Source organism: Lathamus discolor, chromosome 1 (genome assembly GCF_037157495.1).
Source record: "Lathamus discolor isolate bLatDis1 chromosome 1, bLatDis1.hap1, whole genome shotgun sequence".
Lineage (NCBI taxonomy): Eukaryota > Metazoa > Chordata > Aves > Psittaciformes > Psittacidae > Lathamus > Lathamus discolor.
Genome location: NC_088884.1, coordinates 27,171,766 through 27,199,414, shown reverse-complemented (window position 1 = coordinate 27,199,414; position 27,649 = coordinate 27,171,766). Strand labels below are relative to the sequence as shown.

General features: G+C 35.1%; 1 protein-coding gene across 2 annotated transcripts in view; it reads left to right on the top strand.

The window, feature by feature from the left end:
• The window catches only part of TBC1D22A (TBC1 domain family member 22A), a 181,131-nt gene that overhangs the window by 46,646 nt on the left and 106,836 nt on the right, over positions 1–27,649 (top strand). For both annotated transcript variants that reach the window (XM_065665352.1, XM_065665351.1), the window contains exons 8-9: positions 167–281; positions 25,702–25,808. In XM_065665352.1, the coding sequence (XP_065521424.1) occupies positions 167–281; positions 25,702–25,808 (222 nt within the window). The remainder of the gene's footprint in view (positions 1–166; positions 282–25,701; positions 25,809–27,649) is intronic.

The following is a 27,649-nucleotide window of genomic DNA, read 5'->3' as shown; positions in this document are numbered from 1 at the left end:
GGAAGTTAATTATGAATACTGATGCTTATTTATGGTTTTGTATGCATGTTTTTATACTAGTAGCTCTATGATGTTGAATTTGTCCTTGTATAATTTTCAAGTGTTGTGCTTAAAATGTGTTCATCACTTGATAAATTATCTGATAGTTTCTTTAACTCTTTTTCAGATCTTCGAAAGAATTTTGTTTATCTGGGCAATACGTCATCCAGCCAGTGGATATGTTCAGGGCATAAATGATCTTGTTACTCCTTTTTTTGTAGTCTTTGTTTGTGAATATATAGGTAAGATTTGTCTTAATACTGAATTATGAATTGGTACTGGTTTTGGAACTGTATCTTCTTTGTAATCTGAATAACAATTTAGATAAGCTAGTCAAAGCATAATTTTATATATAACTTGTCATATATTTTTATAATTTTAATTCTGTATAGTTCCCTTTGAATATATACTGAGAAACAGTCAGATTTCAGCTAAGTCACTGGAGTTCAGGATTCCTTCAGGTTTTTATTCCAGATAACCTCCACCCTCAACAAAACCCAACCAAATAATCCTCTGTAGAAATTGCAGACAGTGTTCTTGTTGGTAAGATCTGAAAGCACAATCTAGGATTTGCTTTCATCTTGCTCTGTAGTTAAGAGATGTTTGCTACTTCTGATGCTTTTTTTTCTTCATAGGTGGTTTTATACTCCCTTTTTCTCTTTCTTTTCTGTTTCACACTGCTTGTGAAACTAAATTGTATGTATGAAATGAGCAGGGGTTTAAAAAATGCAACCAAAATCAGGCAACAACAATAAAAAACTCCCCAAACCAATGCACCAAAACAAAACAAGAAAAAACAACACAGGAAACAATGAAACCTTTCAAATGAATGACAGGGAAACTGTAAGGAACCTGTTAAAATGGATCGGTGACTGAAAGAACAACAACCTGGAATTAGGTCTGAAAATTAAGGCAGCAGTAATCAAATTTCTCTGGTTGAGAACTCTGCCATTCTGGAGCTTACAGCACTAGTAACAATAGTAAACAGCTGTATTTCTCTTGAGTTTGTGGCCTTATATGTGTATGTACTTTTAGAAAACTTGTTGTTTGACAAACTCAGTTATTGGTTAAATGCTCACCTCTTGCAAGAACACCACCCATATCTTAAACTTATAGATTGGTATTTATGTCTTTATAAATATTGAGTTTGGCTAATTGTTAACAACAATTCATTATAACTTGGGTATTACTATATCCACATAACTATGGATATAAAAGGTAAGGTTAAACAGTAAAAATGACAGTACTGATCTGTCTTGAATTAAAACTCTTTTCCTTGTATTTCTATTTGTCATACCAACATACAATGAAAATGTGCAATGCTTATAGGTAAACTTGAGCAGCGCTTTGCCTGGCTACTTCAGTGAGGCTGTAGATCATAGAATCATAGAATAGTTAGGGTTGGAAAAGGACCTTAAGATCATCAAGTTCCAACCCCCCTGCCATATGCAGGGACACCTCACACTAAACCATCCCACCCAAGGCTTCATCCAACCTGGCCTTGAACACTGCCAGGGATGGAGCACTCACAATCCCCCTGGGCAACCGATTCCAGTGCCTCACCACCCTTCCAGTGAAGAAATTCTTCCTTATATCCAATCTAAACTTCCCCTGTTTAAGTTTTAACCCGTTACCCCTTGTCCTATCACTACAGTCCCTGAGGAAGAGACCCTCCCCAGCATCCCTATAGGCCCCCTTCAGATACTGGAAGGCTGCTATGAGGTCTCCACGCAGCCTTCTCTTCTCCAGGCTGATCAGCCCCAACTTTCTCAGCCTATCTTCATACGGGAGGTGCTCCAGTCCCCTGATCATCCTCGTGGCCCTCCTCTGGACTTGTTCCAACAGTTCCATGTCCTTTTTATGTTGAGGACACCAGAACTGCACACAATACTCCAAGTGGGGTCTCAACAAGAGCAGAGTAGAGGAGCAGGATCACCTCCTTCGCCCTGCTGGTCACGCTCCTTTTGATGCAGCCCAGGATACGGTTGGCTTTCTGGGCTGCGAGTGCACACTGCAGCTGGCTCATGTTCATTTTCTCATCGACCAGCACCCCCAAGTCCTTCTCTGCAGGGCTGCTCTGAATCTCTTCTTTGCCCAATCTGCAGCTGTGCCTGGGATTGCTCCGACCCAGGTGTAGGACCTTGCACTTGTTATGGTTGAACTTCATAAGGTTGGCATCAGCCCACCTTACAAGCATGTCCAGGTCCCTCTGGATGGCATCCCTTCCCTCCAACTGGACCACACAGCTTGGTGTCATCGGCAAACTTGCTGAGGGCGCACTCAATCCCACTGTCCATGTCAGCGATGAAGATGTTAAACAAGACCGGTTCCAACACCGATCCCTGAGGGACACCACTCGTTACTGGTCTCCAGCCAGACATTGAGCCATTGACCACAACTCTTTGTGTGTGGCCATCCAGCCAGTTCTTTATCCACCAAGTGGTCCATCCATCAAATTGATCTCTCTCCAATTTAGAGAGAAGGATGTGGTGTGGGACAGTGTTAAATGCTTTGCACAAGTCCAGGTAGATGACATCAACTGCTTTAACCCTTGTGGATTCTTCTTACCTTCTCTATGCAAGATACCCATTGGTGTCTTAATCCGGATTGATTAAATTTAACAAAGGACAGATTATCCTTGAGTGGATGATAGACTACCCATTTACTCATTTGCATGGCAACACCTCCGTTGCTTTGTTCATTTCTTGTTTCATAGGGGGACGTTTCATTGCTAAGCAACTAATGAGAACTACTGCTGCTTTCTCCCTAATCATCTCTTAAGTAGGGTAGAGCCTACTCCTGAGAGTACTTGCAGTTTCTGCCTTTTACTCCCTCATTTGACAGATAATGAAAATGTTCTTAATGATCCTAGAACAGCAGGGTCTGTAGTAGACTTTAGGGTTGTTAATTGAAATAAGAAGTTCAAATGAGATGTGATTAGAGAATTGATATTCCATGTTAAATAGACCATTTAATTAATATGGTAAATAAGTTTGCCTTTACCACCAACTTACATTTGGAGGCCCTGCTGATCTTAATGTATTTGCCAGTTTGTCAGTATTTTCATATCAGAAAGCATAACTGTTCCAGAAGTATCCATTGAAGAAAGACAAAACTCAAAACCTAACAACCGTAAGAGATATTTTGCCACGGAAAATGTATGAAACTCAGAAACTGCATTGTGAAAGCTTATTTAAAAGCTGATTTCTATATAATAAGAAAAATACTGAAATTAGGGTATTTTCTTCAATATATTAGTGGTCCTGGCTTAGTGCTAATAGCAGTTACTTCCCCCAGTGACATAAAACTTTCTCAGATATGTCTTTAAATAGCTTTTTGATTTCAGTCTTTGTAGTTACGCTGAGTGATGCCTTCAGGTTATAATGAGTAAGAATGTGCATGACACTTAAACTTGAAAAGGGGACATTAAATTTGGAAAGTACCTAAAAAATCTTGAGATTTGTAGTAAAATTATAGATGGATTCAGAACTCACACTATGAATTGTGCTTAAGTAATATATATAGAAATAAACGCAGAGAAGCAGAGGTTTCCTAGCAAAAATGTTGAAGCTACTAGTGTATTTAATATTTACTTTAGTAATACTCTGTATTTACCTGAGATTTTATTCTGTGTCTTATTTCTTACTCTGTTTTTAAGTCAATATTGGTTTGTACCTTAAGGTGCTGTATTTATTGTTTTAACTATTGGTTTTTGTGTATTTTTTTTCAGTTTAACTGGTGAGTTTGTGTTGCAGCTCTGAGTCACTTGGGTCATAATTGATGCCATTGAAAATGATGATAATGCCTTTTAATTTAGGTTCTTTCTATAATTAAGAGAAAGAGGTCCTAAAGGATTATTAAAGATTAATAAGTTCTTATTAACAGCACCATTATAGATCTGTGCTGATTAGATTGTCTGATAGTAAATCTTGATAACATTTACACACAACTGCAGTTTTGTCAAATATTTTGGTGGGAGGAAAGCCATGTTTATTTTAGCTTTATGACAACTGAGAGAGCCCTAAATCCTTAATCTTGCATGAGAAATATGTGAGATATTTATTCTAGTGATGGGAGGCTTTCTGGTCTGCTAAAGACATCAAGAAACTATTTGGAAAAGTGTTGTTAAAGAACTTTTGAAGATATAAATGGCATGTATGGAAGTGATAATTTACTTGCCTTTTCATTCAAATCTCAATGGCGCAAAGTAGGTTTGTGGGTTTGTTTATAAGGACTGAAGTCATAGACGTTTTGATGAATTAGTGTGGGTTGAGGTACCTAATTTTAGCACATAGGTTCCCACATTTAGAATAGGTTAAGTGACTGAAGGTAGGAATTGAATATGTTAAATGTTGAGAGCATTCTTTCAACCTTTCCAGTAGTGTAAGAATGATGAAAGTGTAATTTGGGAATGTCTCATTAGTTCCCTACTTTGCGATGAAAGTGGAATACTAATATTTTCAGCAAGGTAGAAGTTGGCTGTCAAAGGAAGCTAGGAGAGGCACAACTGCAAGAGGAGTTGATAACCAGCCTTGCTGGAATATAGTAGATTCAGATTAGGATTTCTGGTCTAAATGAGGAGAAGGAGGAATATGAACCCATGAAAAATACTAGAGTTCTATAAGCTTATTCCACCATAGCATAACAACTTCCTTGGAATTTCTAAGTTAGTGGTATGTGAAAACTGTTTTGTGCTTACTTCTAATGTCTTACATGATGTAGCAGTGTTACAGTGTATGTTGTCAGAAGGAATGGTGATTACTGTGAAGGCAGTTTTCCTGAAAGCTCTGTGACTTTGTAGTATATTAGTTTGTGTCAAAAGTAATCTTGTCCATATGGATGCAATTCCAGAGATGTTTTTATTAATGAGGTAAGATATACCATGTGACTACTCAGTGTTTGACTAAATGTAGACAAGGAAATTTTGCACTGGCTTGCAAGTCCTATCTCAAGTTGTACATGTGTTGCTCTCTTTGTACACCATCCTGTTGCCCTGAGTTCCTGTTGATGTAGATTGTTTCCAGTCATTAAGTTGTGCTGCACAGTTTCTTGAGGCTTCTTGCTCATGAAGTCAGCTACACTTCACTACATTTGACATTTCAGAACTACATCTGCATTTCATTAACTCACTGGGCCTTATGTGTATATCTAGAACCACAGTGAGGACCTGGATTTATTCACCATCCAGGGAGATGAGAGCTCAAGAGAAAAACCATCATAATAAGGATGCATGCCAGGCCACTGCTAAATGGAATGGCTGTGTGAAATCACTTTGACACCCCTAGTAGTGTTGGGTGAAGAGCAAATTAGCAGTTAGTAGGAAATCAGTTGCAGAAAACAAATGCTGTTGTTAGCATTCCATCATTTTATGTTGGATAAAGAATGTGAAGGAAAATGAGGCTGCTGAAGACTGGAATGGTGATTCAGATACTGTCCGCAATCTTCTTGCAATAGAGGAGCTGAAGACAATTTGAGGATGTCTACAAGAACTCACGAGCTGAAAACTTTGGAAAGGAAGGTGTTACTCTTGTAAGTATTTTTCTTGTGAGCTTAGATCCTTTCGTAGAAGGCATTTAATATAACTTCTGTTACCTAGTGTTTTTAAATTGATACTGGCATGACTTTAAGGAATAATTAATCCAGGCTGAAATCCTAATGGAATTGGGATGGGATTTAGTCCCAGACCAGTGTTACTATGAGAACATAAAATTTCTTTGGTCCTTGAAAAGCACTTATCTGTCTGTAGCTGCCTTGCTTAGCTTTCCATTACCTCTCGTATGTCACAGGCGGCTTCCTGTCCTTCAAATGAGATTCCATATCAGTTATTACCTTCATTCCTTCCTTTTCAGCATATTTACTGCAAATAATTTAAATCTATTATTTTTTTCCCAACTGTTGAATGCTGTATTAAAAAATGTTATTTTCATAGTATAATTAAAATAATGTTTCAGAGCATTGTATCATGGCTCTATCTGAGGTAATTCTTCAGTGTTTGTTCATAAAATATGAAAAAGTTGTCTATCAGATATTTTAAGAGATTTGTAATTTTTATGCAATAAGTACATCTGTTTAGAATGTACATAAAACTGAATTTCTGAATGACGAGGCAGTAAGCCAGAGAGGAAAGAGTATAAACCCACTGAATCCAGAGAGCTGCTAGAAGTTTTCTTATATTTTCAGTGTTAGCGGGTAAAATTTTGTCTAACTTGCATTATTTCCTTTACAAGACCAAGCTGAAATCGTGATTGCTGCAGTATATAAATTAATCTGAGGTATTGAATCCTTCTACCTAAAACCCTAGACCTTTCTTAATCAGTTCCTCCAATGCACAAGTCCGTGGAGAGTTATGAATAGGGCTCATGCATTGGGGTTTCGAGGAGATACGGTACAAAAGATGTAACATACATGTGGTTATTTTACTTAGAAAAGACTGAGCAAAACTGAACAAATGACAAATTGTTTTGGTAATGTGGAAGTTGAACAAGCAACTATAACTTGATTAACTGGATGCTTCTCTCTTTCCCAGGCCCTTCAAGTGGTTGGAGACTGATAGAATCATCCTTACTGTCTTCTGGTTTACCATGAGAGACATATTGGAAAAATTCCCAGGGTGGAGTGCTCAAGAATATGAGTGATTTCTGCAGTTTGAAAGCGGAAAAGATTTTTTTATTTGTTATCTTTGTATATTCTTGAGCTGTTCTGATAACTTTTGCATTACACTTTGTAACAAACTTCTACCATTTTACTTTTCTTTGTTTAAATAAATACATTTTTGAGCAATACCGTATAAAAATGTTTTTATTTACACATTTGTTTGAAATGATTTATAAAACTTACACAGATTAAATTTTCATAAAAGCACTGACATGAAGCATAACTGACATTTTAAAATTTTCTTGCAAGTATTAAGAAAATGTTTCCTCATTTTTTAAGACGTCGTAAAACTTGCCTGAAAAACTGTTCAAAATAATTGAAATCACTCTTCTGTCGTATGAAAATTCAATGTCACAAGTTCCATTTGATCACATTATATTTTCTCTCCTTAGTGCAAATCACCAGTAGTGTAGTTTTCACATACAAAGGTGTGTTTCAGTGCTGCTTCTTAATAGTTTCCATGATTTTTTTATAGTAATAATCATGATACCAGTGAGGTTGACCGAAATTCTCGTAAACGTTAACAATATTCTGTGCAATATTCTTTGATAATTGAATGGAATATTGTTACTTGTGTGATTTGAGTTGCCAAGGAATGAAGAAAGCTGACATAAAACTCTTGAATTCAAGTATTGAATATACTGAAAACTCTATTATGTCTTCTGCACAAGTCCAGAAAACATCCTATGTATTCCTCTGTAAAAGATTGGCAACAAACAAAAGCTGCTCTGTTTTCTGAAACTTTCAAATTAACTGTCGATTCTCTTTGAAACACTCTTTGTTTTCACGTATTACAAAACATCTAGTATATACACACATACGTATGTATAAACATGATGCAGAAATTGTTCAGCATTGCCTTAGCTGGCTTTAACATAACCGTCATTCACTTTTTGACTTTCTAGGAATATGTTCCCCCACTCTACACTGTTGATGAGCACATCTATTGTCCAGTGAAAATATTTTGTTGTGCAGAGTAGCTGAAGAGAGGGAAGACTGTGATGAGTAAGATAAACAGTATTTGAGTTTGATTTTATGCATTGATGATTCCTGCTTTTGCCACATGGAAAAAGTGAAGAAGGTCTATAAGTCATCAATAGACCTGTTTAGTGCCTGTCCGCAGTGCTGAGGACTTGGTTCTTCTGTACCAGTCTTCCATGCAGTGTGGCAGCACTGGTTGTGACTGCAGTGGGAAAGAAGCTAGAAATGATAGGTGCTGAAAGACAGTCCTGGCAGCGTGTGTTTTAACTCATTATTAAATTGACTTGTGGAGCTAAATTATGTTTTATCCTGTTTCTTATGATTTGGCTTGTAGTACTTTATTTAGGAGCTTCCTGAGACCCTTTTATAGGTCTTATTTCCTCCTAACATCTTTTCTTTTATGCCACATATCAGATTCCTCAGTTGTAATTCAACCATTCTTTTTGTGCATAAAGTATTAATTGCTCCATTTTTAAGTCACTGCAATTTTTAGATTCTGAAGTTTACAGTCCTGATATAATTGATCTTTGTGAAGAAGCTGTGTATTCTGAGAATTTGTAGTCACTTTTAAAATGCATGCACATTCTTTTGTAATTCAGAAGGTTGTCAGGGGGTTTTATTCATTTAAATATTTGAGTTATAGAGAAAAACCCTAAATTCCTCCAGATGATTTACATTGTATCAAAGGAGGTAAAAATATAGACTTAAATTTTACTGCCTTAAAAAAGCCTTAGCACTCTTAAAAAAACCCTTGGCTAGATTATATTTTTAAATTGTTCATTTTTTATGTGTGTCTTACTTAAAAATAAATCATTCACAATATCTGAGCAATTTTCTTTACTAATATATAATATATATAGCTTTTCAGGACTAATTGGGAGAAGAAATCAGACAATTTTACATCTTTCCATTCACTTTAATCAAGGAGGAGAATTTTGAAAATAATGAACAGTGAATTGTTTGAACTGTTTGTCAGCTAGCCATAATATACTGCTGTGTCTAGGGCTGGTTAATAAAGCTGTATATTTGGAGGCACTGCAAACAGAACTGTAAAGAAAATATAGTATTAAGAGGACATCTTATGCTTAGTTTTGGAAGGTTAGGGAATGAGAGAGCATGAAGGAGGGCAAATATGTCTGTAGGACTTGTGGAACGGCAAGAATAGATTAATAGGGGGTAAATTAACTATAAATTGCCTTTAATATTTTGATCCTTTTGTGTGTGTATGTTTGTATATTTATTTTAGTTATTTACTTAGACAAATTTTCTTTTTCAGCTTGTTAGAATACTATTTTTTTAGCTGCAGTTTGACTAATCCTTCAGTGAGCACTTTGTTGTGTCTTGGAATTTATACAACTATTTTAGTTTAGGACTATTTTTTCATGTAATTGTAATATTAAAGGCCCGAAAGAATGTAGTTGAGCTTTACCTAGGTATGCACTTTGTGTGTGGCTTGCTAGTGACTAGTTTATTCCCTACCGTTTTCCCTTAGTTGCTTAACCTACTGGAAGTCAGTGGCATTTGGTATCAAATATACCACTGAATCTGTCTGCGTAAGCGCTCTCTTAATCTGCTTTGGTCAAAATGAGGTGATTTACTTATTTAATTAGTGGATTTTTAGCTAATTGTGCCAACCCAATTAGCACTTCTGTCATTTCTTGGAGTATAGTAACCTTGAGAAGGTGTTGATAAGAGCAGCTGAGCACACATCGATAAGTAACTATTTGGTGTAGTTGGGTGATAATATATTGCTATGTAAGTTTTATTCATTAATATATTTCATTTCCAGAAAGGGCTTGGAAATGTGTGAATTAAATTCTTATATGCTGTAGATCCCATTTGCTGTTTCGAGAGGTCAATGTACCCTGCCTATTCTGGTTTCATTTCACTGTTCTTTAAACTTAACAGTGGAGCTACATATTTGAGTATTTCCAAATCAGGTTTAGTTGGACAGAAAAGGGTTTGTTTGCCATGTGCTTAGATTACACAGCTGAATTGGGGCTTGCTACTGTCAAAATGGGTAGCTTTGCTTTCAGTTTTCAAACCCCAAACATGCATTCCTGTCTTCTCTCGGTCAGCACTGGCTTTTCTCTGGCATGGTGAATCAGTTCAGTCACACTGGCAGGAAACTAACCCCATAATAAAATGAATAATTTAACTTTCTGCTCTTAGGGATCAGAGATGGACGTCAGTGCTGATGTGGGGATAGGATCATGTTAGGGAAGAAGGGAGAAGCAAGATCTCTGTTTAATGCCAGGTAGCTCTTAGGGTGCTTTAGCTCTATTATTAAACTGAGTGGTCATGATAAGTCTTTGTGAATTACACGTGTTTTGTTCTTAGCAAGTTAGAGAGTACTCATAAAAGCATCTCAAAATCCATGGACGGTATGGCAACCTGCTCTTCTACTGTTTTTATTTTCTAGTACTCTTTTGAATGGCCATGATTTATTATAATTAGGCAATACTGTTTTACAGAATCAATCCTTCTCTACCTCTGTATTTCAATTTATACTGTCAGATTTCCAGACTAATTGTAACAGTTCATCTGAAATGTCGGATGCATGGGTGTATCCAGTAGTCGTACTGGGAGAGATTTGAGACTGACTGAACAAATTTTTATCAGTAACTGTGATAAGCAAACACTGTGAATCTGTGTTTTCTAGGTACCAGTTTTAACTTCAAGGCTAATTTAAAAAAAAAAAGCATTATTTTTTTCACCACCTCTGAAGGTTCCCCAGAAAGGTGGCAAAGCTTAGGCTTTGCTGCCTTTCTTTGCGTATTGTATGTAGAATTATTTTTAATATTACTTCTGTCATATTTTCCTATAATCTCAATTTTTTTAAGAGGTTCCACAGATCATTAGAACCAAAGTGTCTGAAGTCATATCATACTGATGGGATGGAGAAAATAACTCCAGCCGTCTTCTTGTTTCCCTTGAAACAAACTTAAGTCCTTGAAAGTCCATTTGGTCAGCCACACAAATTGCAAAATCAAAATTCTTATTCTCATGAGCTGGTACATATTGCAAATTTCAATCAAGTGTGGGCTGTGTTAAAATACCTTTTTTAGTCTGACTACAGATGCATAGTAGTAAGGGTACTGATTATTTAATTCATAAGGGTGTGTTAGTTGATGAAGTAGGCTTCGCTGTCAGGGAAAAATTAACATTGTAACTAAAACTTTTTTTTGTGGATACTTTTTTAAGAGGTTTCTATCTATTTGAAGTGAAAAGACTTAATTAAAGTTAGAACTCTCTGGCTGTGGTTGACAATTGCTGTCAGAAGTGAAAAAGAAGCGTTAGGATTATCCTAGTAAGTATATCCAACTGCTTAATTGCCTGTTATTTTTCGTTCTCTCAGAGAAAATTAATATTTTGAGTAATGGTATTTCTTGCTCAGTGTCTTACAAATTTCTGTTTAGAGAAATACCAAAACCAAACAACAAAACCAGGTACCCTTTAAAGAAACCCTTAAACCCTGAAATTCTAAGGTGTAAGGGTAATCTACATAATGAAAGCATAAATTTTTGAATATTAATACTGAATGAAAAAAGGACAGTACGTAAAGCATATATGAAAGGTGCCTTTGGGGTAAACCAAAACGGGTTGTTAATAGGAAGCCATGTTGATGCAAAACTTAAAATATGTCAAGTTTTGTATGTTAATAGGGTTACTTGGGGTGTCTGAATTCAACTCATGAAACCAGAACACTGAAAGCATTTTATGTTGTAAAACAAACAGAAGGAAAAAACCCATAAACACATTGAAAAATAAATAGTACTTCAGTTTTATTATTAAATGAACTTCTGTGTTGCATTAACTTTATACTCCAGTTATCAATCTAAATTCAAGTTTGAATGACAAGAGAGAAAGAACAGCTGTCATAGTTGTATTCGTCTACTAGAGTTTATGAAGCTTCTCTGTCACTATTTTTGTCTAATTTGAAACAGTCATTTTCAAAAAGTAGACTTTGCTGAATATTAATAGGAATGCTGAATTGCTTTATAACATTACTATTTACAGTCTAGATATTCATGGTATTTTTTGATTATTAAACCAGATAATGCTCTCTGAATTCTGTAGTTCTGAACTGTTCTATATTCGACATACTTGTGTGGGCAATTATCAAAATCTAATTCACCATGAAAGTTCAGTTCAAATTTTTTCTCCTTTAAAAATGAGAGCTTCTGTTTGAAAATAAGAGAAGTACATGTTTAAGTTGATTTTCTTTTTACTTGGGAAAGTATTTTCTTTATTCCTTTGTGCTTATGCTAATTGGGTAATGTTCTACACCAAACTGAAATTATACATTTGTCTAAGAACAGTTCTTCAGTGTAATCACCCTGATATGTTTATCTGATTCAATTTGCTACAGTTTATATGAATAAAGTAGTGTAAAGCGAAAAATGCTTTCCTCTGTTTTAAAAGCTATTCCTGACTTTTGTTTTTTTTTGAGTCAAATGAAAGATGGTAATAAGAGAAATATAAAAGTTAGAAAAAATGCAAAGTGATGGATATGTGATTTCGTATAAATACACCTTCACAGGAAAACTATGCTATATTAAAAAGGAACTTTTTCTTTTGGAGAAGAGAGGGGGAAAATTTGTTTGAGAAAGAAAAAAGAAGAAAAGCCCCTAAAGTTCCTTTTTTTTTTTTTTTTTTTTTGTCAGCATTATTTTTTAGGGCTTTGAATAAAAAGAAAGAACTTTCATGTGCTTCAGAAGAAAATATCCATGTCATTCAGACTTGTCATGTTAGAAATTGCTTTTCCAGTTTCCAAGTGGCATCAGCATACTAAGTTCGTGTGCTGAGTCCCAAAGCTGTCACTTTAACCTATCCTAAATAAGTATTTCAAAGCAGTGATACAACTAATTATCATACTGCAGTATTTTCATTGAAAGTATAGCAAGTAACAGTTGCTGTGTTTTTGATATGTGTTTGGCTGACAAGCTTTGAGAAGATGTCTAAAGGAATTAAGATAGATTGGCAGAGGAGAAAAGCTGTTAAGAGCAACTGTGGAAGAAGCAAACATGCTATCTCAAAGATTAGACTAGGTGTTGGGCAGAGGATTTATCAGGTGACTGGTAGTAACTACTTCCAGGTACCACTATTTGAATTAATTGCTTTTATCTTAAAGATGCTGCTGTATATGACCAGCTTTCTTCTTAAATAGAGAATTAAATGAAAATTTTTGGTAGTAACTGATTTCAGCTCACTGTGATATTCATCCAGTTTGAGTTACTCAGTGTGCTGCCTTCTGCGTTTTACTAGAGGAAGCCTTCAAGACCTTTAAGTGTCATTAATTTAGTTTTATATTGTGATTCAATGCATGAGTTGTAAAAATGTCAAGGTACCATAATTATACTACTTTGTCTTCTGTTTCTGCTGACTGGTGAGCAGAATTGCTTATACTACAGGTTGTCTCTACTGTCTCTATTCATCCTGAAAGTTTATTCCACATCATTTTACTACTACCAGGCACTTCCATTCTTTCCAAGAAAGTGTATGAGGTTGTAACAATTACTGCATTGGTTATGTGATTTTTGATTTATTTGTTCTTTTAAACCAATGATTACTGTGAAGGTGGTGAGACACTGGGACAGAGAAGTTTTGTATGCCCCATCACTGGAAGTGTTTAAGGCCCAGCTGGATAGGGGTCTGAGCAACCTGGTCTAGTTGGGAGGTGGCTCTGCCTGTGGTAGGGAGGTTGGAGCTACATGATCTTTAAGGTCCCTTTCAACCCAAAACATTGTGATTCAGTACTGGTTTTCAGATGGAGAGCCACGGTCTTGCTGTCCATCTACTTCAAGTGCCAACTTGAAGTCTTCTACTTCAAGTGCCTTTGGTAGTTTAGAGCTTAAAGTGGATTTTGTTCTTGCCTGGTATCTTTACTGTACTCCATATTAAATATTATTTTACATTTTCATAAGAAAGAAACAAACTCAAAACTTCAAGGCCAGGTTGGATGAAGCCTTGTGTGGGATGGTTTAGTGTGAGGTGTCCCTGCCCATGGCAGGGGGGTTGGAACTAGATGATCTTGAGGTTCTTTCCAACCCTAACTATTCTATGATTCTGTCATTAGTAATCAGAATAAGTAACTCTTTTAAGTATTTGAGGTTTTCAGCTAACTCCCAGATCTGTCTGTCAAATGAAAGTCTGTATTAACCAAGTACATACTTCTAGCTCTTCTGTTTGGTGGGGTTTTGTTTTTTCCCTGCAAGGTATGCTAAAGAGTGCTTGAGGAGAAAGACTTTTTATTCCCTGTGTATAAAAAAAGAATCTGTTAACAAAAGTCCTAGTTTAGTGCATAGGATGATGTGTTTAAATTCATAAATCTGATTATTGATGTGGATTTTAATTATCTATTTTTAAAGTTTGTTTTGCATGTCCGTGTATTTCTGCTTTTTTTTCTATCTGCAGCCGTCTAAAGAAGGCGTGTTATTTCATGATGTTTAAAGTACACTTATAGGATTTTAAAAATTAAACAAATTTGATAATATGAATGTTGCCTTAAAAATAATGCATTTCTGTTAAGTTTGAAATATCTTTTGTGGTTTACATTGTCTCATTTTTGAAAGCAATTAAGAAAGTAATGGACTTCTACTGTGAGAAAGTCACGAGAGGTTAGTGAAAGTTATTTTATTTGAAACTACAAACTGGAAATGTTGGGTCATGGGAATAGATGGAAAACATGATCTGGAATAATGGTAGAATCAGTAAAATGAAGAGAAACCAGAAGATTTCTGCAGGTATAAAAATGAAAGAATAGTGAAGAAGGAGAAAGTTAATTACATTTAATGTAACTATGGGAGGGACATGTATTCCAAAGGGAGCAGTGTATTTTAGTTCTGGCTGGTGCATCCGTTTACTCTCCCCATGGTCTCCCTATAGTTATAATTAATGATCATCTTTTCTTAGTGAAGCAGCACAGAGGTGGTTATACTTTCAGATCTAAATCTTCTCAAGCACGCTTTCCAAGAGAGTGGGAAATGTCTTCAGTGGCTCTTGGCATCCAAATATCACAACTTTGTGGGTTTGTTATGAAGTAACTCACAGGAAGAAAAGCTAAAAGAGAAAGAATTACTTAGGCAATGATAACATGCTGTACAAATATCAGGAATGTAGCATTCAAATACTGTTTCATAGATGGGTAGCATATCAAGATCTAAGAGGCTTTAAAAGTAGGTAAATCAGTGCTTTAAACAGTTGTAAACAGCTTTTATTTTCAATAAGATATGTCCTTAGTTAATTTTTTATACATTTCAAATAAATTCAAATAGAGTTGTCAGAAGTTGTATGCTGAAACATTTTAATTTGGGCTTCACTTGAAGTTTAGGTGCAAACCTTTTAAAATCATACTAATCATAAAGTAGTTGGGTTTCGTCATCATTGTGGGGATTTTTTGATTGTTTTTAATTTGGAAAATCTGAAATTTTTTAAGTCTGAAATTGTAAAGCAAAAGTGAAAAATTCAGTACTTTAGCACCCCCCCAAAAAAACAGGAAAAAAGAACTTTTTTTACAAAACAATTTTTCTTCCATATGTTTTTATTGCTTTATTTCATAGAAACAGAAAATACGTCATGATTTTATAGCAATTAGTTTTGATAAAAGCCAATACTGATTAAATATACTGCCTTATGAATTGTATTCTCATCAAAGACATTTCTGAGTTCAAAAATGTTCTTTTGCTTATTCCATCTTCAGGTAATTAGGAGGTAAAAAGTCAATTTTTTACAGCACTTTGTTAAAGTAACCCTAATTAATTTAAAGACACTTCTTTCTTACAGTAACATAGAAGAAGGAAAGTAAAGAAATCATACTCTTATTTTTGAATAGACAGAGCAGTTTTCTTTTTTCCTAGAGGTTGTACCATGTGGGATGATTATTTCTTAATTTTAAATACCTGTATAGCATGTAAAAATGCAAATGAATCTCATGAATAAAGGAAGCCTTGTGGCTTTTTTTGCCACAGATGTGTATGTAGCAGTTTCATTGGGAAATTGTAAATCACAGCAGATTAAAATAGTTAAGGAATGAACTTGACAAGTAATACAATAAATTGTGTTGCCTGTGCAGTCAAGAATTCATTCTCCACAAATACGCTTCTTTTAATTCAGTATATAAGATCTGTACTAAACAAATAATGTATGTTACTTACGTTCTGTTGCAAATAAGGCAAGAAGTCTGTAATGAGGATGTCTTATTCATTGTGAATGACGTGGGGATCACAATATGAGGAAGCTAGTCACTATAATTAGGAAATCTGGCCAATATTGCACAGATTGGATTTGCAGCTAACTGCCTCTGTCAGAGAGCTGTGCATTTGATGTCATTGAAAACAGTTATTTCCCCTGCCACTTATTTTTCTTTGAGAATATATTTAGTTGCTCAGTTCAGTGACAATAACAAGTTAATTTTTTTCATGACTGCATGAATTTATATTTACATGGAGTTACTGTCGTGTAAATGGTTGTTGAACTTACTTGACAATTGTAAATTTTTCAGTCTTTCATCACTGAAAAAAATTAAACTTACGCATTTTTTAAAAGGTTTTATATTTACATACCATTTATTGGATAGTTTTAATTATTTTTAAATTTACCCAAGTTGAACATTCAGCCTGGTTAAGTTATCCAGGTAATTTATTAAAGATACTTCTGTTTATGAGGTTGCTCAAATGAGTTCTCTTTGCCTACCTTATAATATTAAGTAATTATGTACAAGACCCATTTGTTGGTTTTTTTTTTTTTTAATAATACTTTCATGTAAGAAGTATCAATTTTCAATACTTCAAATTCACCCTTGCATATGTAGATGCATAGACTGTTTTCTTAATCTTTTAAATAAATTTTGCGTTTAATGCAGTTGATATTGCCCCCAGTTTGTTAAATCTACATTAATTTATGGATTCTTTTGGAAGGTTCTTCCAATTAAGAAAATACAGTCCTACAGTGGTTGTCTCTAAAATAGCCTTGTAATCAATCCCACTCTGTAATACAGGTAAGGCCCGTTTTCCTGAGACTTCCTTTAGACTTGTTTGGCCATGCTATGATTTACTCTTACCCATTCTTGCAGTTCTGTGCTCTGTGTGTTTGTGCATATGAGCATACATAAGCTTGATGCTTTAAAAAAAAACCTAAGTGATAAGCAAAAGCTAGGTAATTAAAAGATATTATTTGGGAGACATGTTCAACCTTTAATCTTTCATTTCCTATTCTCCAAGCACCTTTTGTATTTCTCAGGAAATTCCATTATCAGGCATTCTAAGAAAATGCTCATCAGCATCCTGTGCTCATCATGCATGCTGGATGCTAATTACTAGTCCCATAATTTGGTATCACATGCACCACTTATCCCTGTCAACCTGTTTTGGTTGACAGCAGTAAATCTATTGAAGTGATTTCTCTAAGAAGCATTTGTGCTGAATGTTGTGTTTTTCATTGTTGCTAAAATACATTTTTAAGAAGAGCTGTCATCTTACAAGCTTTGAAGGCTTCTCTTTCACAATAATGTCATACTCAAGGATGTGGCTTATACCTTTCTTTCTAAATGTAAGCTGCTTTTACCAGGCAAGTACTTCAGCTGCCAGTCTTATATTTGGCATTATGTAAGTTCTGTGCATCAAAGACCTGTTGGTGCCACATGATTTAGTTAGTTCTCTTTTGTATCCTGTTTTGATAGTAGAGTTGTTGAAATAGTAAATATATTTTTAATCTTTCTCACACCTGAATTGTTGAGCAGTAGTCGGTGTCTGCAGCCTATGAGGAATCATTTAACATGCAACATGAGGTGAAAATTTCCCTATTTTTCAAATAAATTGATGATTTTTAAAACCAGATCTATTTCTACACGGTATGTACAGTAGGAATGAAGGACAAGTTACAGACTACTTAGTGTGTGTGGGGGAAAAAGATTACTATTAAAATCTAGTCTGGAAAAAGCCTGAGTAGAAAAATCTCATTTGCAAGCATGTAGGCCCACTAAACACAGACTCTCAATGATTCACTGATTACTGTTATGGAGAATCTGGAATTAAAGAATAAGTGTATTAAGTATTTACTCTTTTGTGATAGAATAAATTGAGAGTACTTTCAGGGTCATATATTAATTTTTATGAGCCTAAAAATTAGGTCAGAGTAATCAGGCTTACAGTGTTTTTGGAGCTGGTGATTGACCTTGTTTTCCAAGTCAGAGGATTTTATAACATTTCCCATGTTCAATAAAATTACTTAAAGAATTAATATTGATAAAGTAAAATGCTTAATGTTTAAAACAACATTCTTATACTGATGTATAAAGGATATTTATTTTGCTTCCTGTTGTATCTTAAGGAATTTGTTGCGGAGCAATCGAAAACAAGTGTAAGATTATTAACAGTGTTAAACCAGACAAGTCAACAATACATTGCATATGGGAGAACGTGAGTCATAAGGGGGGAATATTTGAAATGCATTAAGGTCATGTTTACCTAAGCCTGGACTGATGAGATGGTTAAGTTTATTTTTTTAGTTTTAATTTTACCTTTATGACTACAAAGAAAGGGAACTTTTTACTTTTGTGATTAATCCTTAATAGCTCAAAAGCTATTTCTATCAGATAAATAGGTAATTAGGATTGTTTTCAATGAGAGATACTGATGTGATTATGTACATATTTAATTAGGTAATTGTTACTGAAAAAAATTTACATTTAAATGCTCTATTATGTCCTGATCTCCTTGGAAAACATTGCACTAATGCAGCAGTGACTGAATAGCTGTTTCAGAAGGCTTTTTGAAAACCGAGTTTGAACTGGGATATATAAGATCCTGTAGATGTTACTGTGCATCTCTGCATGCAATATAGTTTTGTGTATATATATGTGTATAGTTTTGTAGTTTGTATATTTTGCTGGTAACTTTCAGGTTAGATGTATCTGAAAATAAAACATCCAAAGTAGATTACAACAAAGCTAAGTTCATACACACAAGTACCTGTGCATGTACAGTCAGAAAGATTTTCTTGCACCTCTGCAAGAGCTATATAATTTGGACTTGAAGTCCATGATAATACTTTTATACATTAGATGAGAAATACATTTACACAAATTAGCGCTGAAAGAAAGAAGAATTTTAAGATGTTCAGAGAATTTGCCTTTCTAATGTTTCTATGTATTATTTTATATATTGGGTGTATGTAAAGAATATTAATAATTTGTTGATGATCTTAGTCTGTTTCGGGCATCATAGAATCTTAGAATGGTTTCGGTTGGAAGGGACCTTAAAGATCACCTAGTTCTAGCCCTCTGCCATGGGCAGGGACACCTTCCGCCAAATCAGGTTGCTCAAAACCTTGTCTAACCTGGTCTTGAACACTTTTGGGGTGGGACAGCTGCAACTTCTTTGGGAAACCTATTCCAGGGTCTCACCACCCTCATAGTAAAGAATTGTTTCCTAATCTAAATCTCCCCTCTTTCAGTTTAATGCTGTAACCCCTTGTCCTGTCACTATTTTCCCGTGAAGTCCCTCTCCAGATTTTTGTAAGCCCCCTTGAGGTATTAGAAGACTGTTATAGGGTCTCCCCAGAGTCATCTTTTCTTCAGGCTAAGCACAACTCACTTAGCCTGTCTTCATGGGAGAGGTGCTTGAGACCTCTCATCATCTTTTATCCCTTCTCTGAACCAGCTAGGGCAGCTCCACAACCCATTTGTGTTGGGGGCCCCAGAGGTGGATGTGATACTCCAGGTAGGGTCTCATGACAGAGGAGTAGCTGGAGAGAATCCTCTCCCTCAACCTGTTGACTATGTTCCTTTTGATGCAGCCCAGGGGATAGTTGGCTTTCTGGGCTGCAGGTGCTCTGGATCTTTCTTGTATCACCATTCGTCTCATCCCCTGCCTCTACTCCAGTGCATTCGAGTTTTGCCTTATTCTGAGTGCTGAGACACCATTTCAAGATAAAAAGCTAAAATTAAAACATTAATAACCCAATTAAATGCCTGTTTCGCTAAAAAATAGTTTCCTTTGAAGGAATGTATGCTTTATTTAATAGAGACATTTTTTATATGAGCTTGCTCAGTGTAATGAAGTAGTAAAACTGTCACATTACATTAATTTCTTTCCCATTTTGTGAAGACTGAGTACTGGTGAAACAGGTTTAGAAGAAGTTCTGAATGCAGGTTGCTCTTTTGTTTGTTGCATTCGAACATGGCTGGACACAGATGGCCATTTGGATGCATTGAGAGGGTGGCTAGTTACTGTAGAATTTCATTAACCCATTTAAATCATATCAGCTTTCAGTATTTTAGTGTTATTTCAGGACATGATTTTTGCCATAAATAAAATCCTGTCTGAAATTAAAAATTTCCAGTTCTTTAATGCAAAAATGTATATTGTGTGACTTGATCTGTCTGTAATGACAGATGCTTTACCCATGATCTGTGCTGAAATGGTGAATTTCAAGCACTTTTTTATGTTAGTGTGGGGTTTTTTTTGGAAGAAATCAAATACATCTTGACACAGATGAGACATGAACATTTAAACATTTTTAACAACTTCCACTAAAATCAGCAACTAGGCTTAATCTCATAAAAATCTATTTTCAGTGGAGGCAAAGCAGTATTATGTTTAGCATGTTTATTTTCTGTTGTCATTGGAAAAATACATGTGTAAGTAGTTGTAATTAATGCTTTATTTTAATTTTTCATTTCATCCTTATGTCTCTGCCTTTGGGAATGGATCCAGTTAAAGCTGTTTAGAAAAAGTTACTCTTTCTTTTTTTCACTGTGGGAAGTTTTGGAAGCGTAAACAAGGAGTGAGTAAAAACCCAGCTAATACTATGCTTACGGCAATGCACATATTCAGATCAGCATGTCATTGACTCCATTCTACAGAATTTTTCCTCAAGGCAACTATTTTACTGTCTTCTACAATAACATAGATAAAACGATAAAGATCTCTGCAGGAAACTGAAGAAAATAAGAAATGTTGCTGTGAGACTTTATAATTGTGAATTTTTACAGTGATCTTTTTCTCCCCAGATATTGATACATGTACACATGGGCCTGCTATTTGCCTCCATATTCTTGTTATTTAATCTTTATATTATTGTCCTCTCAGATTTCACTCATTGAAAATAAATTTAAACTTATCTAAAACAAGAATTTGCAATTGTTTTCCAGCACAAGTGTTAAATTGAAATAAGAAGCAGCACTTTGCGCTATGTGCCTACACAAATAAATGAATAAATGTTAAATATGTAAACTGTATTTTACATATTACCCTGCCAATCAAGTGTTCCTTAATTGGAGCTTGTCATGAAAATGGATGGCCTTTTTTATTTCAGTTCTCCCTGAAACAGGTCGTTCACATGTTAGGAGTCAGTTTTGAACTTCCTCAAAAAACTGCAGCAAGTTAAGGTGAATTGATGCAGCAGGAACCATAGCGTGTCCCTGACCACTTGGTTGTTTGGTGGCTTTTGCAATGTTGTGTCTTCTTCAGTAGATTTAGTGTCTGAATTTTTCTCCTTGTTCAGCATATACCTCACTTAAATAAAAAAGTACCAGCTAATATAATATATACAAAAACATGCTACATAACTGATCTAATGAAAAAGTGTTTTAATACATCTCTTAAAGTAATTTGACGTACTCTTTGAAATACTTAGTTGCACAGTTTTAAGCAAAAGTTTGAGACAGTTGTTTTACATAGGATAAATACTTCTAGAGTGTTACTGAAATACAATTGAATGTCTAACACATTTAATTAGATTTTTTTTTTTTAATTTCAAAGCTTTATTATCTAACATTAGTAGAGATGACTTAATGATGCATGAGAAGCACAATGGGAATGAAAATTGGATGGGAAGCAGCTTATATATTTAAAGAACGTATAAAAAATCCTGAATATCTGTTTTATGTTTGAGGCTTATGAAAACACTAAAGATAAGTCAGTATAAGCCACGTAAAAGTATAGTGTTCTTGAATGCCTCTTCCAAAGGCAGAGACAGAACAAGAAAACTAGATGAGTGCTTCCTAGAAGTGCTATTTTTATGTCTCTAATGGTTGAGCTTGTGAATCTGTGACATTATATTTTGGGACTATGGATTCTTTTGGTGACAGAAGTGAATGGTTCTTGAATGCTATCTGTATATTTTGATTTATAGGGTCACCTAAACTAGAGCAGAAAGAACTTGATAATAGTTGCCTTTCTGTCTGTAATCCATTTTTCTTTTGCATGTGGAATAATGAGAACTCTATTTAGAATGGTGAATTTATGTCAGACCTATGTTCTTTTCAGAAGGCCCTGTCCTGACATCTTTTGTGTTTGGTGAACATACCCATGATGAAAAGTAGTTGGAATCATTAGAAATTGTTTCTTAAAAAGTGTATTTTTGGAGGATGGGGTGGGAATAAAAAAAATTCTTCCTAATTTGCTAGTCCTCCCTTACTAGAACAATTAGAATCTATTTTTTTTTTTTTCCAAAATACTAATGCTTGGGTATCTTTGCTGTCCAAGCTGCTTCAGCCTTGTTTCTCAAACTGCAGCCTTCCATTTTTACTTGTTGCAGATAGTTCAGTCACAGGATGGGAATACTTTTGGTGGGTCCTTATAGACTTCCGAAGTTTAGGGGTCTGCATTATAAGGCAGTCCTTTTCAGTTCAAGTTATAGCTAATATTGACAAAACCAGGATTTTCTTTGTATGTGATTCATCTGATTTATTTTAGGTTTCTGCTTTAGAACAAGACAGCTAATACTCCATCACTACTTGTTTTTCTGCTTTGGCTGTGGAGGGAAGTGAAGACACCCACCTCCAATGATTAGGTGTGTCTTCAGCTTTTTTGTTGGTTTAAATGCTAGTACGAGCATATAGTGTGAAACGGTAGATTTTGAAAGAGAAGGACAAAAAAGAGGTAAGATAAAAAAGATGAGAAAGAGAAGATAAAAAGGCTCATTCATTTGTTATCTTTTCATGCCCACCTGTAGAGGAGTTATTGTGTTGTGCTACGATTTATAACTTCCCTTTTGTTCAGAAATGTGATAGCAGTATCATGAAAAGAAAAGTTGCTCAAAGGCAGGAAATTTGCAAAGGAGCACTATCTAAGTAGTCATAATCTTATTCTTTCAGCAAATGTTTTGTGAACGAAGGCCTGAAGACTGCTGCTTTCAAGCAGAATAAAGTTCAATATATGTTTTTGTTTTATATAAATATGAGTAAGTCTGGTTCATGTATTGTTTTTTCTGTAGACATTGTGAGGCTTAGAGAGAATGGGTTACTCATTTTTTTTACCTGTTAAGATGAAAAGAATATTAACTAGATGTTTTTCCACTGGGACTCTGGTTTGTGAATATATAGTAAACATAAACTGCATAACTGTAAGACATTTATGACTTAACATGAATAGGATATGACAAGTAATGTTCCTGCTGTAGAGGTTACATAAGTCATCTTCTGTCTGGAAAAGGCTTTCTCTTATAAACTAATGGGAATATTCATCCTTAATTTTAATTTCTGAACTGTTAAAAAGGGCTTCTTGGGTGAAAATGGTGGGGTTTTCTTGTTTATTTTATAAAATCTCAGGGCACATCAGATTGGAAGTAGATAGGTAGAGACTTAATATTGATTTTTTTCACGGGCTGACATGAAACTTTCCATCTTAAATTGCCTTTTTTTTGGTCCATGTTAAGTCTAATAATTTTCAGTCTTTCTCTGAGTAAGCCTTGTGAGTACACTTAGTAACTTTTCTGTTAGTGGATTTAGTAAATGACTTGTTAACATTCATAATAATTTGCTGTTTTTTTCTAGACTTTGAGGGACCCTTCTGCAGTCTTCTTTTTGAGCTGTGGAAGTGGCATTTCAATTTGGATTGGTTTTGCCAAATGTATATCACCTTACCTACTTGTCTAGTCTGAATTAAGATTTTTCATTGCTACATGTTTTGGGCTTTTTCTTGGGTTGGTCTGTTTGCCTTCAATCCTTTCTTGTCATCACCACTGTATTCAAGCATCTTTACTTTGAAAAAACTTTTGTCTTTTATATGATACTAGGCTTTTCTCTTAACATGATTTTTCTGAAGGGGTTGGATTTGCAGAGTGAAAGGAAACCAAGTTTGTGCTAGAAGCAGTTTTTCATGAGGAAAGTCTAATAAAGTAAGCGAACTTAACAGAAAGATGTTGGAGGGGAGTGTTGCCTCCTAGTTACTGTCTATATTGCCTCTGTTTTCCACAGAGAATTGTGAGAATTTGCTGTCCATTGTGGGGGGGAGGAGTATAATACTGACTTCTGGGGGGCTTTGTCCTCCTTTTTGCTGGGAGGAATATGCTGCTGACATTGGATAAGGAGTTTCTTCCTGCTCACAGAATTATCATCTGTTAAAAAAAATGTGTTGTTGCAGCCTGCTACTAACTTTTTCTTCATTTTTCTGCAAGGCAGTGTTATAGCTGAGTTTGTTATATAGGCTATTTTAAAATATGTTGGGTACTTGTTTGGTGATTTCATTTTAGAAACTGCTTTTTGAAACTGAATTCCAAGGCAAAGGTGATATTTCTTTAACCAGTAAGTGACTTCTGGTGCATTGCTTATGGTCCTGCTGCCTCTGAGAGCATTGCATGCTTTTATTTTATGGAGTCTCTGCTGCAATCCCCTGTTTTAGTTACCAGGTTTCCCAATATCTTAACTAGTTTTTTTATTAGCACAACCTAATCTCCTTGTCCTACAGCTGATAATACTTTATAATGCAAAACTAATGATCCCTTAGAAGATGCACACCCACATGTAGCCACCAGTTCAAACAAGAATGCTTTGGTAAGTAGACATCTTGCTACCAGTGTCTACTAGTGGTGGTAAAATCACTGGTATCTTAAAATTATTTTATAACGTGTAATTCTTATGATTATTACCAATTGACAAATAAGTGCTTTAAGGCAGCATAATCAAACGTGACAATCTAAAGGTGTACATAGGCTTCCGTCATGACATATTGCAAAGCTATGAGACAGATGATTAGAGGAGTTTTAAGGTATTACATATCCTGGTTTTCTGTTACTGTTTACTTGCAGTTGTGTAATGGAGGAAGTTCTTTCTTTGGTTTAAGTTGAATCAAACACCTCTTTCTTCTGCACCTTCTCCTCCTTGAGAAGAAACCAGGGCTGGGAAAGACACTTCTTTGGTTTTTATCTTGATACAGTAAAACATTGTGAGTTGCTGCTGCAAGAGGGAAGCTACAGCATTTACTCGGAGCATTCCCAACTTGTGCTAAACTCTCTTTTAGGGCTTTACGGGAGCTTTATGATTTAGCTGGCAAGGCAGCACATTTAGTGTTCAAGATGGATTTATTCAGATGCCATGGTTTAAAAGTAAGATAGTGTAGCTTAGGTGGTAAATTTCAGTTCATAGCAAAATGCAAATTTCTTTCAACATACTTGTGTGTTGAATTAAATAGGTGTCATTAGGATTCTGTGCTTTTCCAGTATTGAGAATCAGGTTTTTTTTGGAGTGATGGGTAGGAATCATATTTCCTTTTATCTGATTTCCTTCTGGTTCCAAATGCTTGCATGAAAAACAAACCCCCCTTAAAAAGCTGTAGTCAGGTTTCTAAATAAATTTCACTGGTTTTCTCAAAAAGCATTTTTCAAGGCTTTTTCTTCTGCCAGGACTGGCAACATATTTTGCTGTACGTGATGCAAACATAACCATGTTCTGCAGATTGCTCATACATAGCATGAGGGTTCTCAAAGTGCTTCTGATGATCCTCCTTCAGGTGTGGAATGTTTAGAATGAAGTAATTTATTATATATTAATTCTGGTTAACCAGGCATGATTTGGATTTTTCACAGTCTGCAAGAAATTGAGTATTCATTAACGTTTAAAGCCATTAGGTGACACAGTTGAGCAATAAATGATTCATTTCGTCCCTGTTAAAGTAAATGTGCATTGAAGTTTTTGACTAGAAGATAAGTGGTGGTTGTCTTTGTTTTCAATTATTTTCATCATCCTTGCTTTATTTATTCTGTGCACTTTATTGACTTGATTCTCTTTCTGTTTTCCTGAAACAGAAGAAGAAGTGGAAAATGTTGATGTTTCCAGTCTGCCTGAAGAAGTGCTGCAGAACATAGAAGCTGACAGTTACTGGTGCATGAGCAAGTTGCTTGATGGCATTCAGGTAAATTGATTTTTCCTGTCTGTAAGTAGTAGAGTTAACTGATTAATGTCATGGCCTTGAAATACTTTAAGGCTGTTGAGAAAGAGTATATCTATGAAAAACAGGGGAGAAGTAGATTTCCACATTGGAGAAATCTGCTGCAAGTTCGGCATAGTATTAAGAAAGGAAAAGGAAGGGAAAAATTGTGCAACTTCCTTTCATTAAAATGGCCAGATGTTTCATTGTAGTATGATGTTTGAGAGCAGAGTTGAAATCTCCAGTTCTAAAGGCATGTTGGGCATCTCTGTCACCAAGCATGGAGAACGTTTGCTCAAGTCTCAAAGTAAAACGGCCTCACTGAGCTGATGAAAAGCTGGTTTATTTCTTAATTTTAAAGTCATTAATATAGCAAACTCTAAACAATAGTTCTGAAAATATAATCATATTTTTAAGACATTTATTTAAAGCTTGATACTGATGCTACTTCAGCACGTGTTTGAATTTTTTCCATGTTGAGAAGCTATAACTGGGAGCACCATTTTCTGTTCAATACAACAACTTGCAACTAATAATAATGAATTTGTATGTACACATTTGCAATCATTGGCATATAAGTTTATGAAGATTAGAAAGATCTACAAGGAATAGTAAATATGTAGCTGAACATCTTGCATTTATTTGAGGGAGGAATCCATACAATCTACCACGGATTAAATGAGAGTCCAAATATCTGCATTTGATATTTAGCAGATTTAAACACTTTGTGCTGCAGTGCTGACACACCGTAAAATAGAAACTTCTCAATTTGTAAAAAAAATTACCTGAATTGAATTTTATAGGCTTTGTGTTGCCTTAGGCATCAAATAATATTTATCTAATATCTGTTTTTCAGATCTGTGTTGTTAAGGCCTGTGCCGTCTGTGCCATAGAAAGTAAAAATCTGATTTTGTAACCTCAGAATATATGCACTAAAATGATTGTTGTGAATTCCTGGGTTCTGATGGGACCAAAATTGACCTTTGCTAGAAATGGAAAGTTTCTGAAAGGTGATGACTTGTATTTTGCATTGACAACAAAGACTTTTTTTTTGTTAGCAGTATTTGGTAGGCACATGTTTGCAGTCAGGGTTCATTTGCTGCTTTCAGCGAGCTGATTAGAAAATAAATTACAGTTACAAATATTTAGCAGACTGCTGCTGCCTCTTTGCTGCTGCTTCTTTTCTTTTTTTCTGTGTTCATATCTTCTCTTTCTGGTTATTCCCTGTTTTCAAACAAGTTACTTGTATAATGTAGAGGATCTTTTCTGTGAAATTGTTTCAGGGTTTTGGGGTTTTTTTCATGACAATAGAAATTGTTGCAGGGATAGCAAAACTTTAGTTTATTCCTAACATTCTGTTATGAGATGAGGTGATGGACAAATGCTTCTACTGTACTTGTTATATTCAATCATTTAGATAGGTCCCATGTAAATTCATTTGTTTTGAAGTGCTTTGGAGAAATGCTTGAAGATTTGAGGTTTTGTTTTTCCGAGTGGTTTTCATGTAGCAAAGACTCTGGAGATTGTGTGAAAAATGGGTATCCTCCAATCATTAATAAATCATCATAAAATATGAATAACCATAAAAAAAAATTATGGATTGAAGCTGTACTGCTGTACTTTTCAGTGAAACTAAATTAATGGTTTCCAGATTCTTTATTTTGATTGCATTTTGTTGCCTTTTATTTCTTTCCTTATGGTACTTAGTATTTTTAAAAGTGCTTTAGCATATTCTTACCTATGACTTATGTTGCATTGAGTAAGGCAGGTTGGCTAAGGCATAAACTTGTAACATAATTGTTATAAAACTGCATAAAAAACCCAGA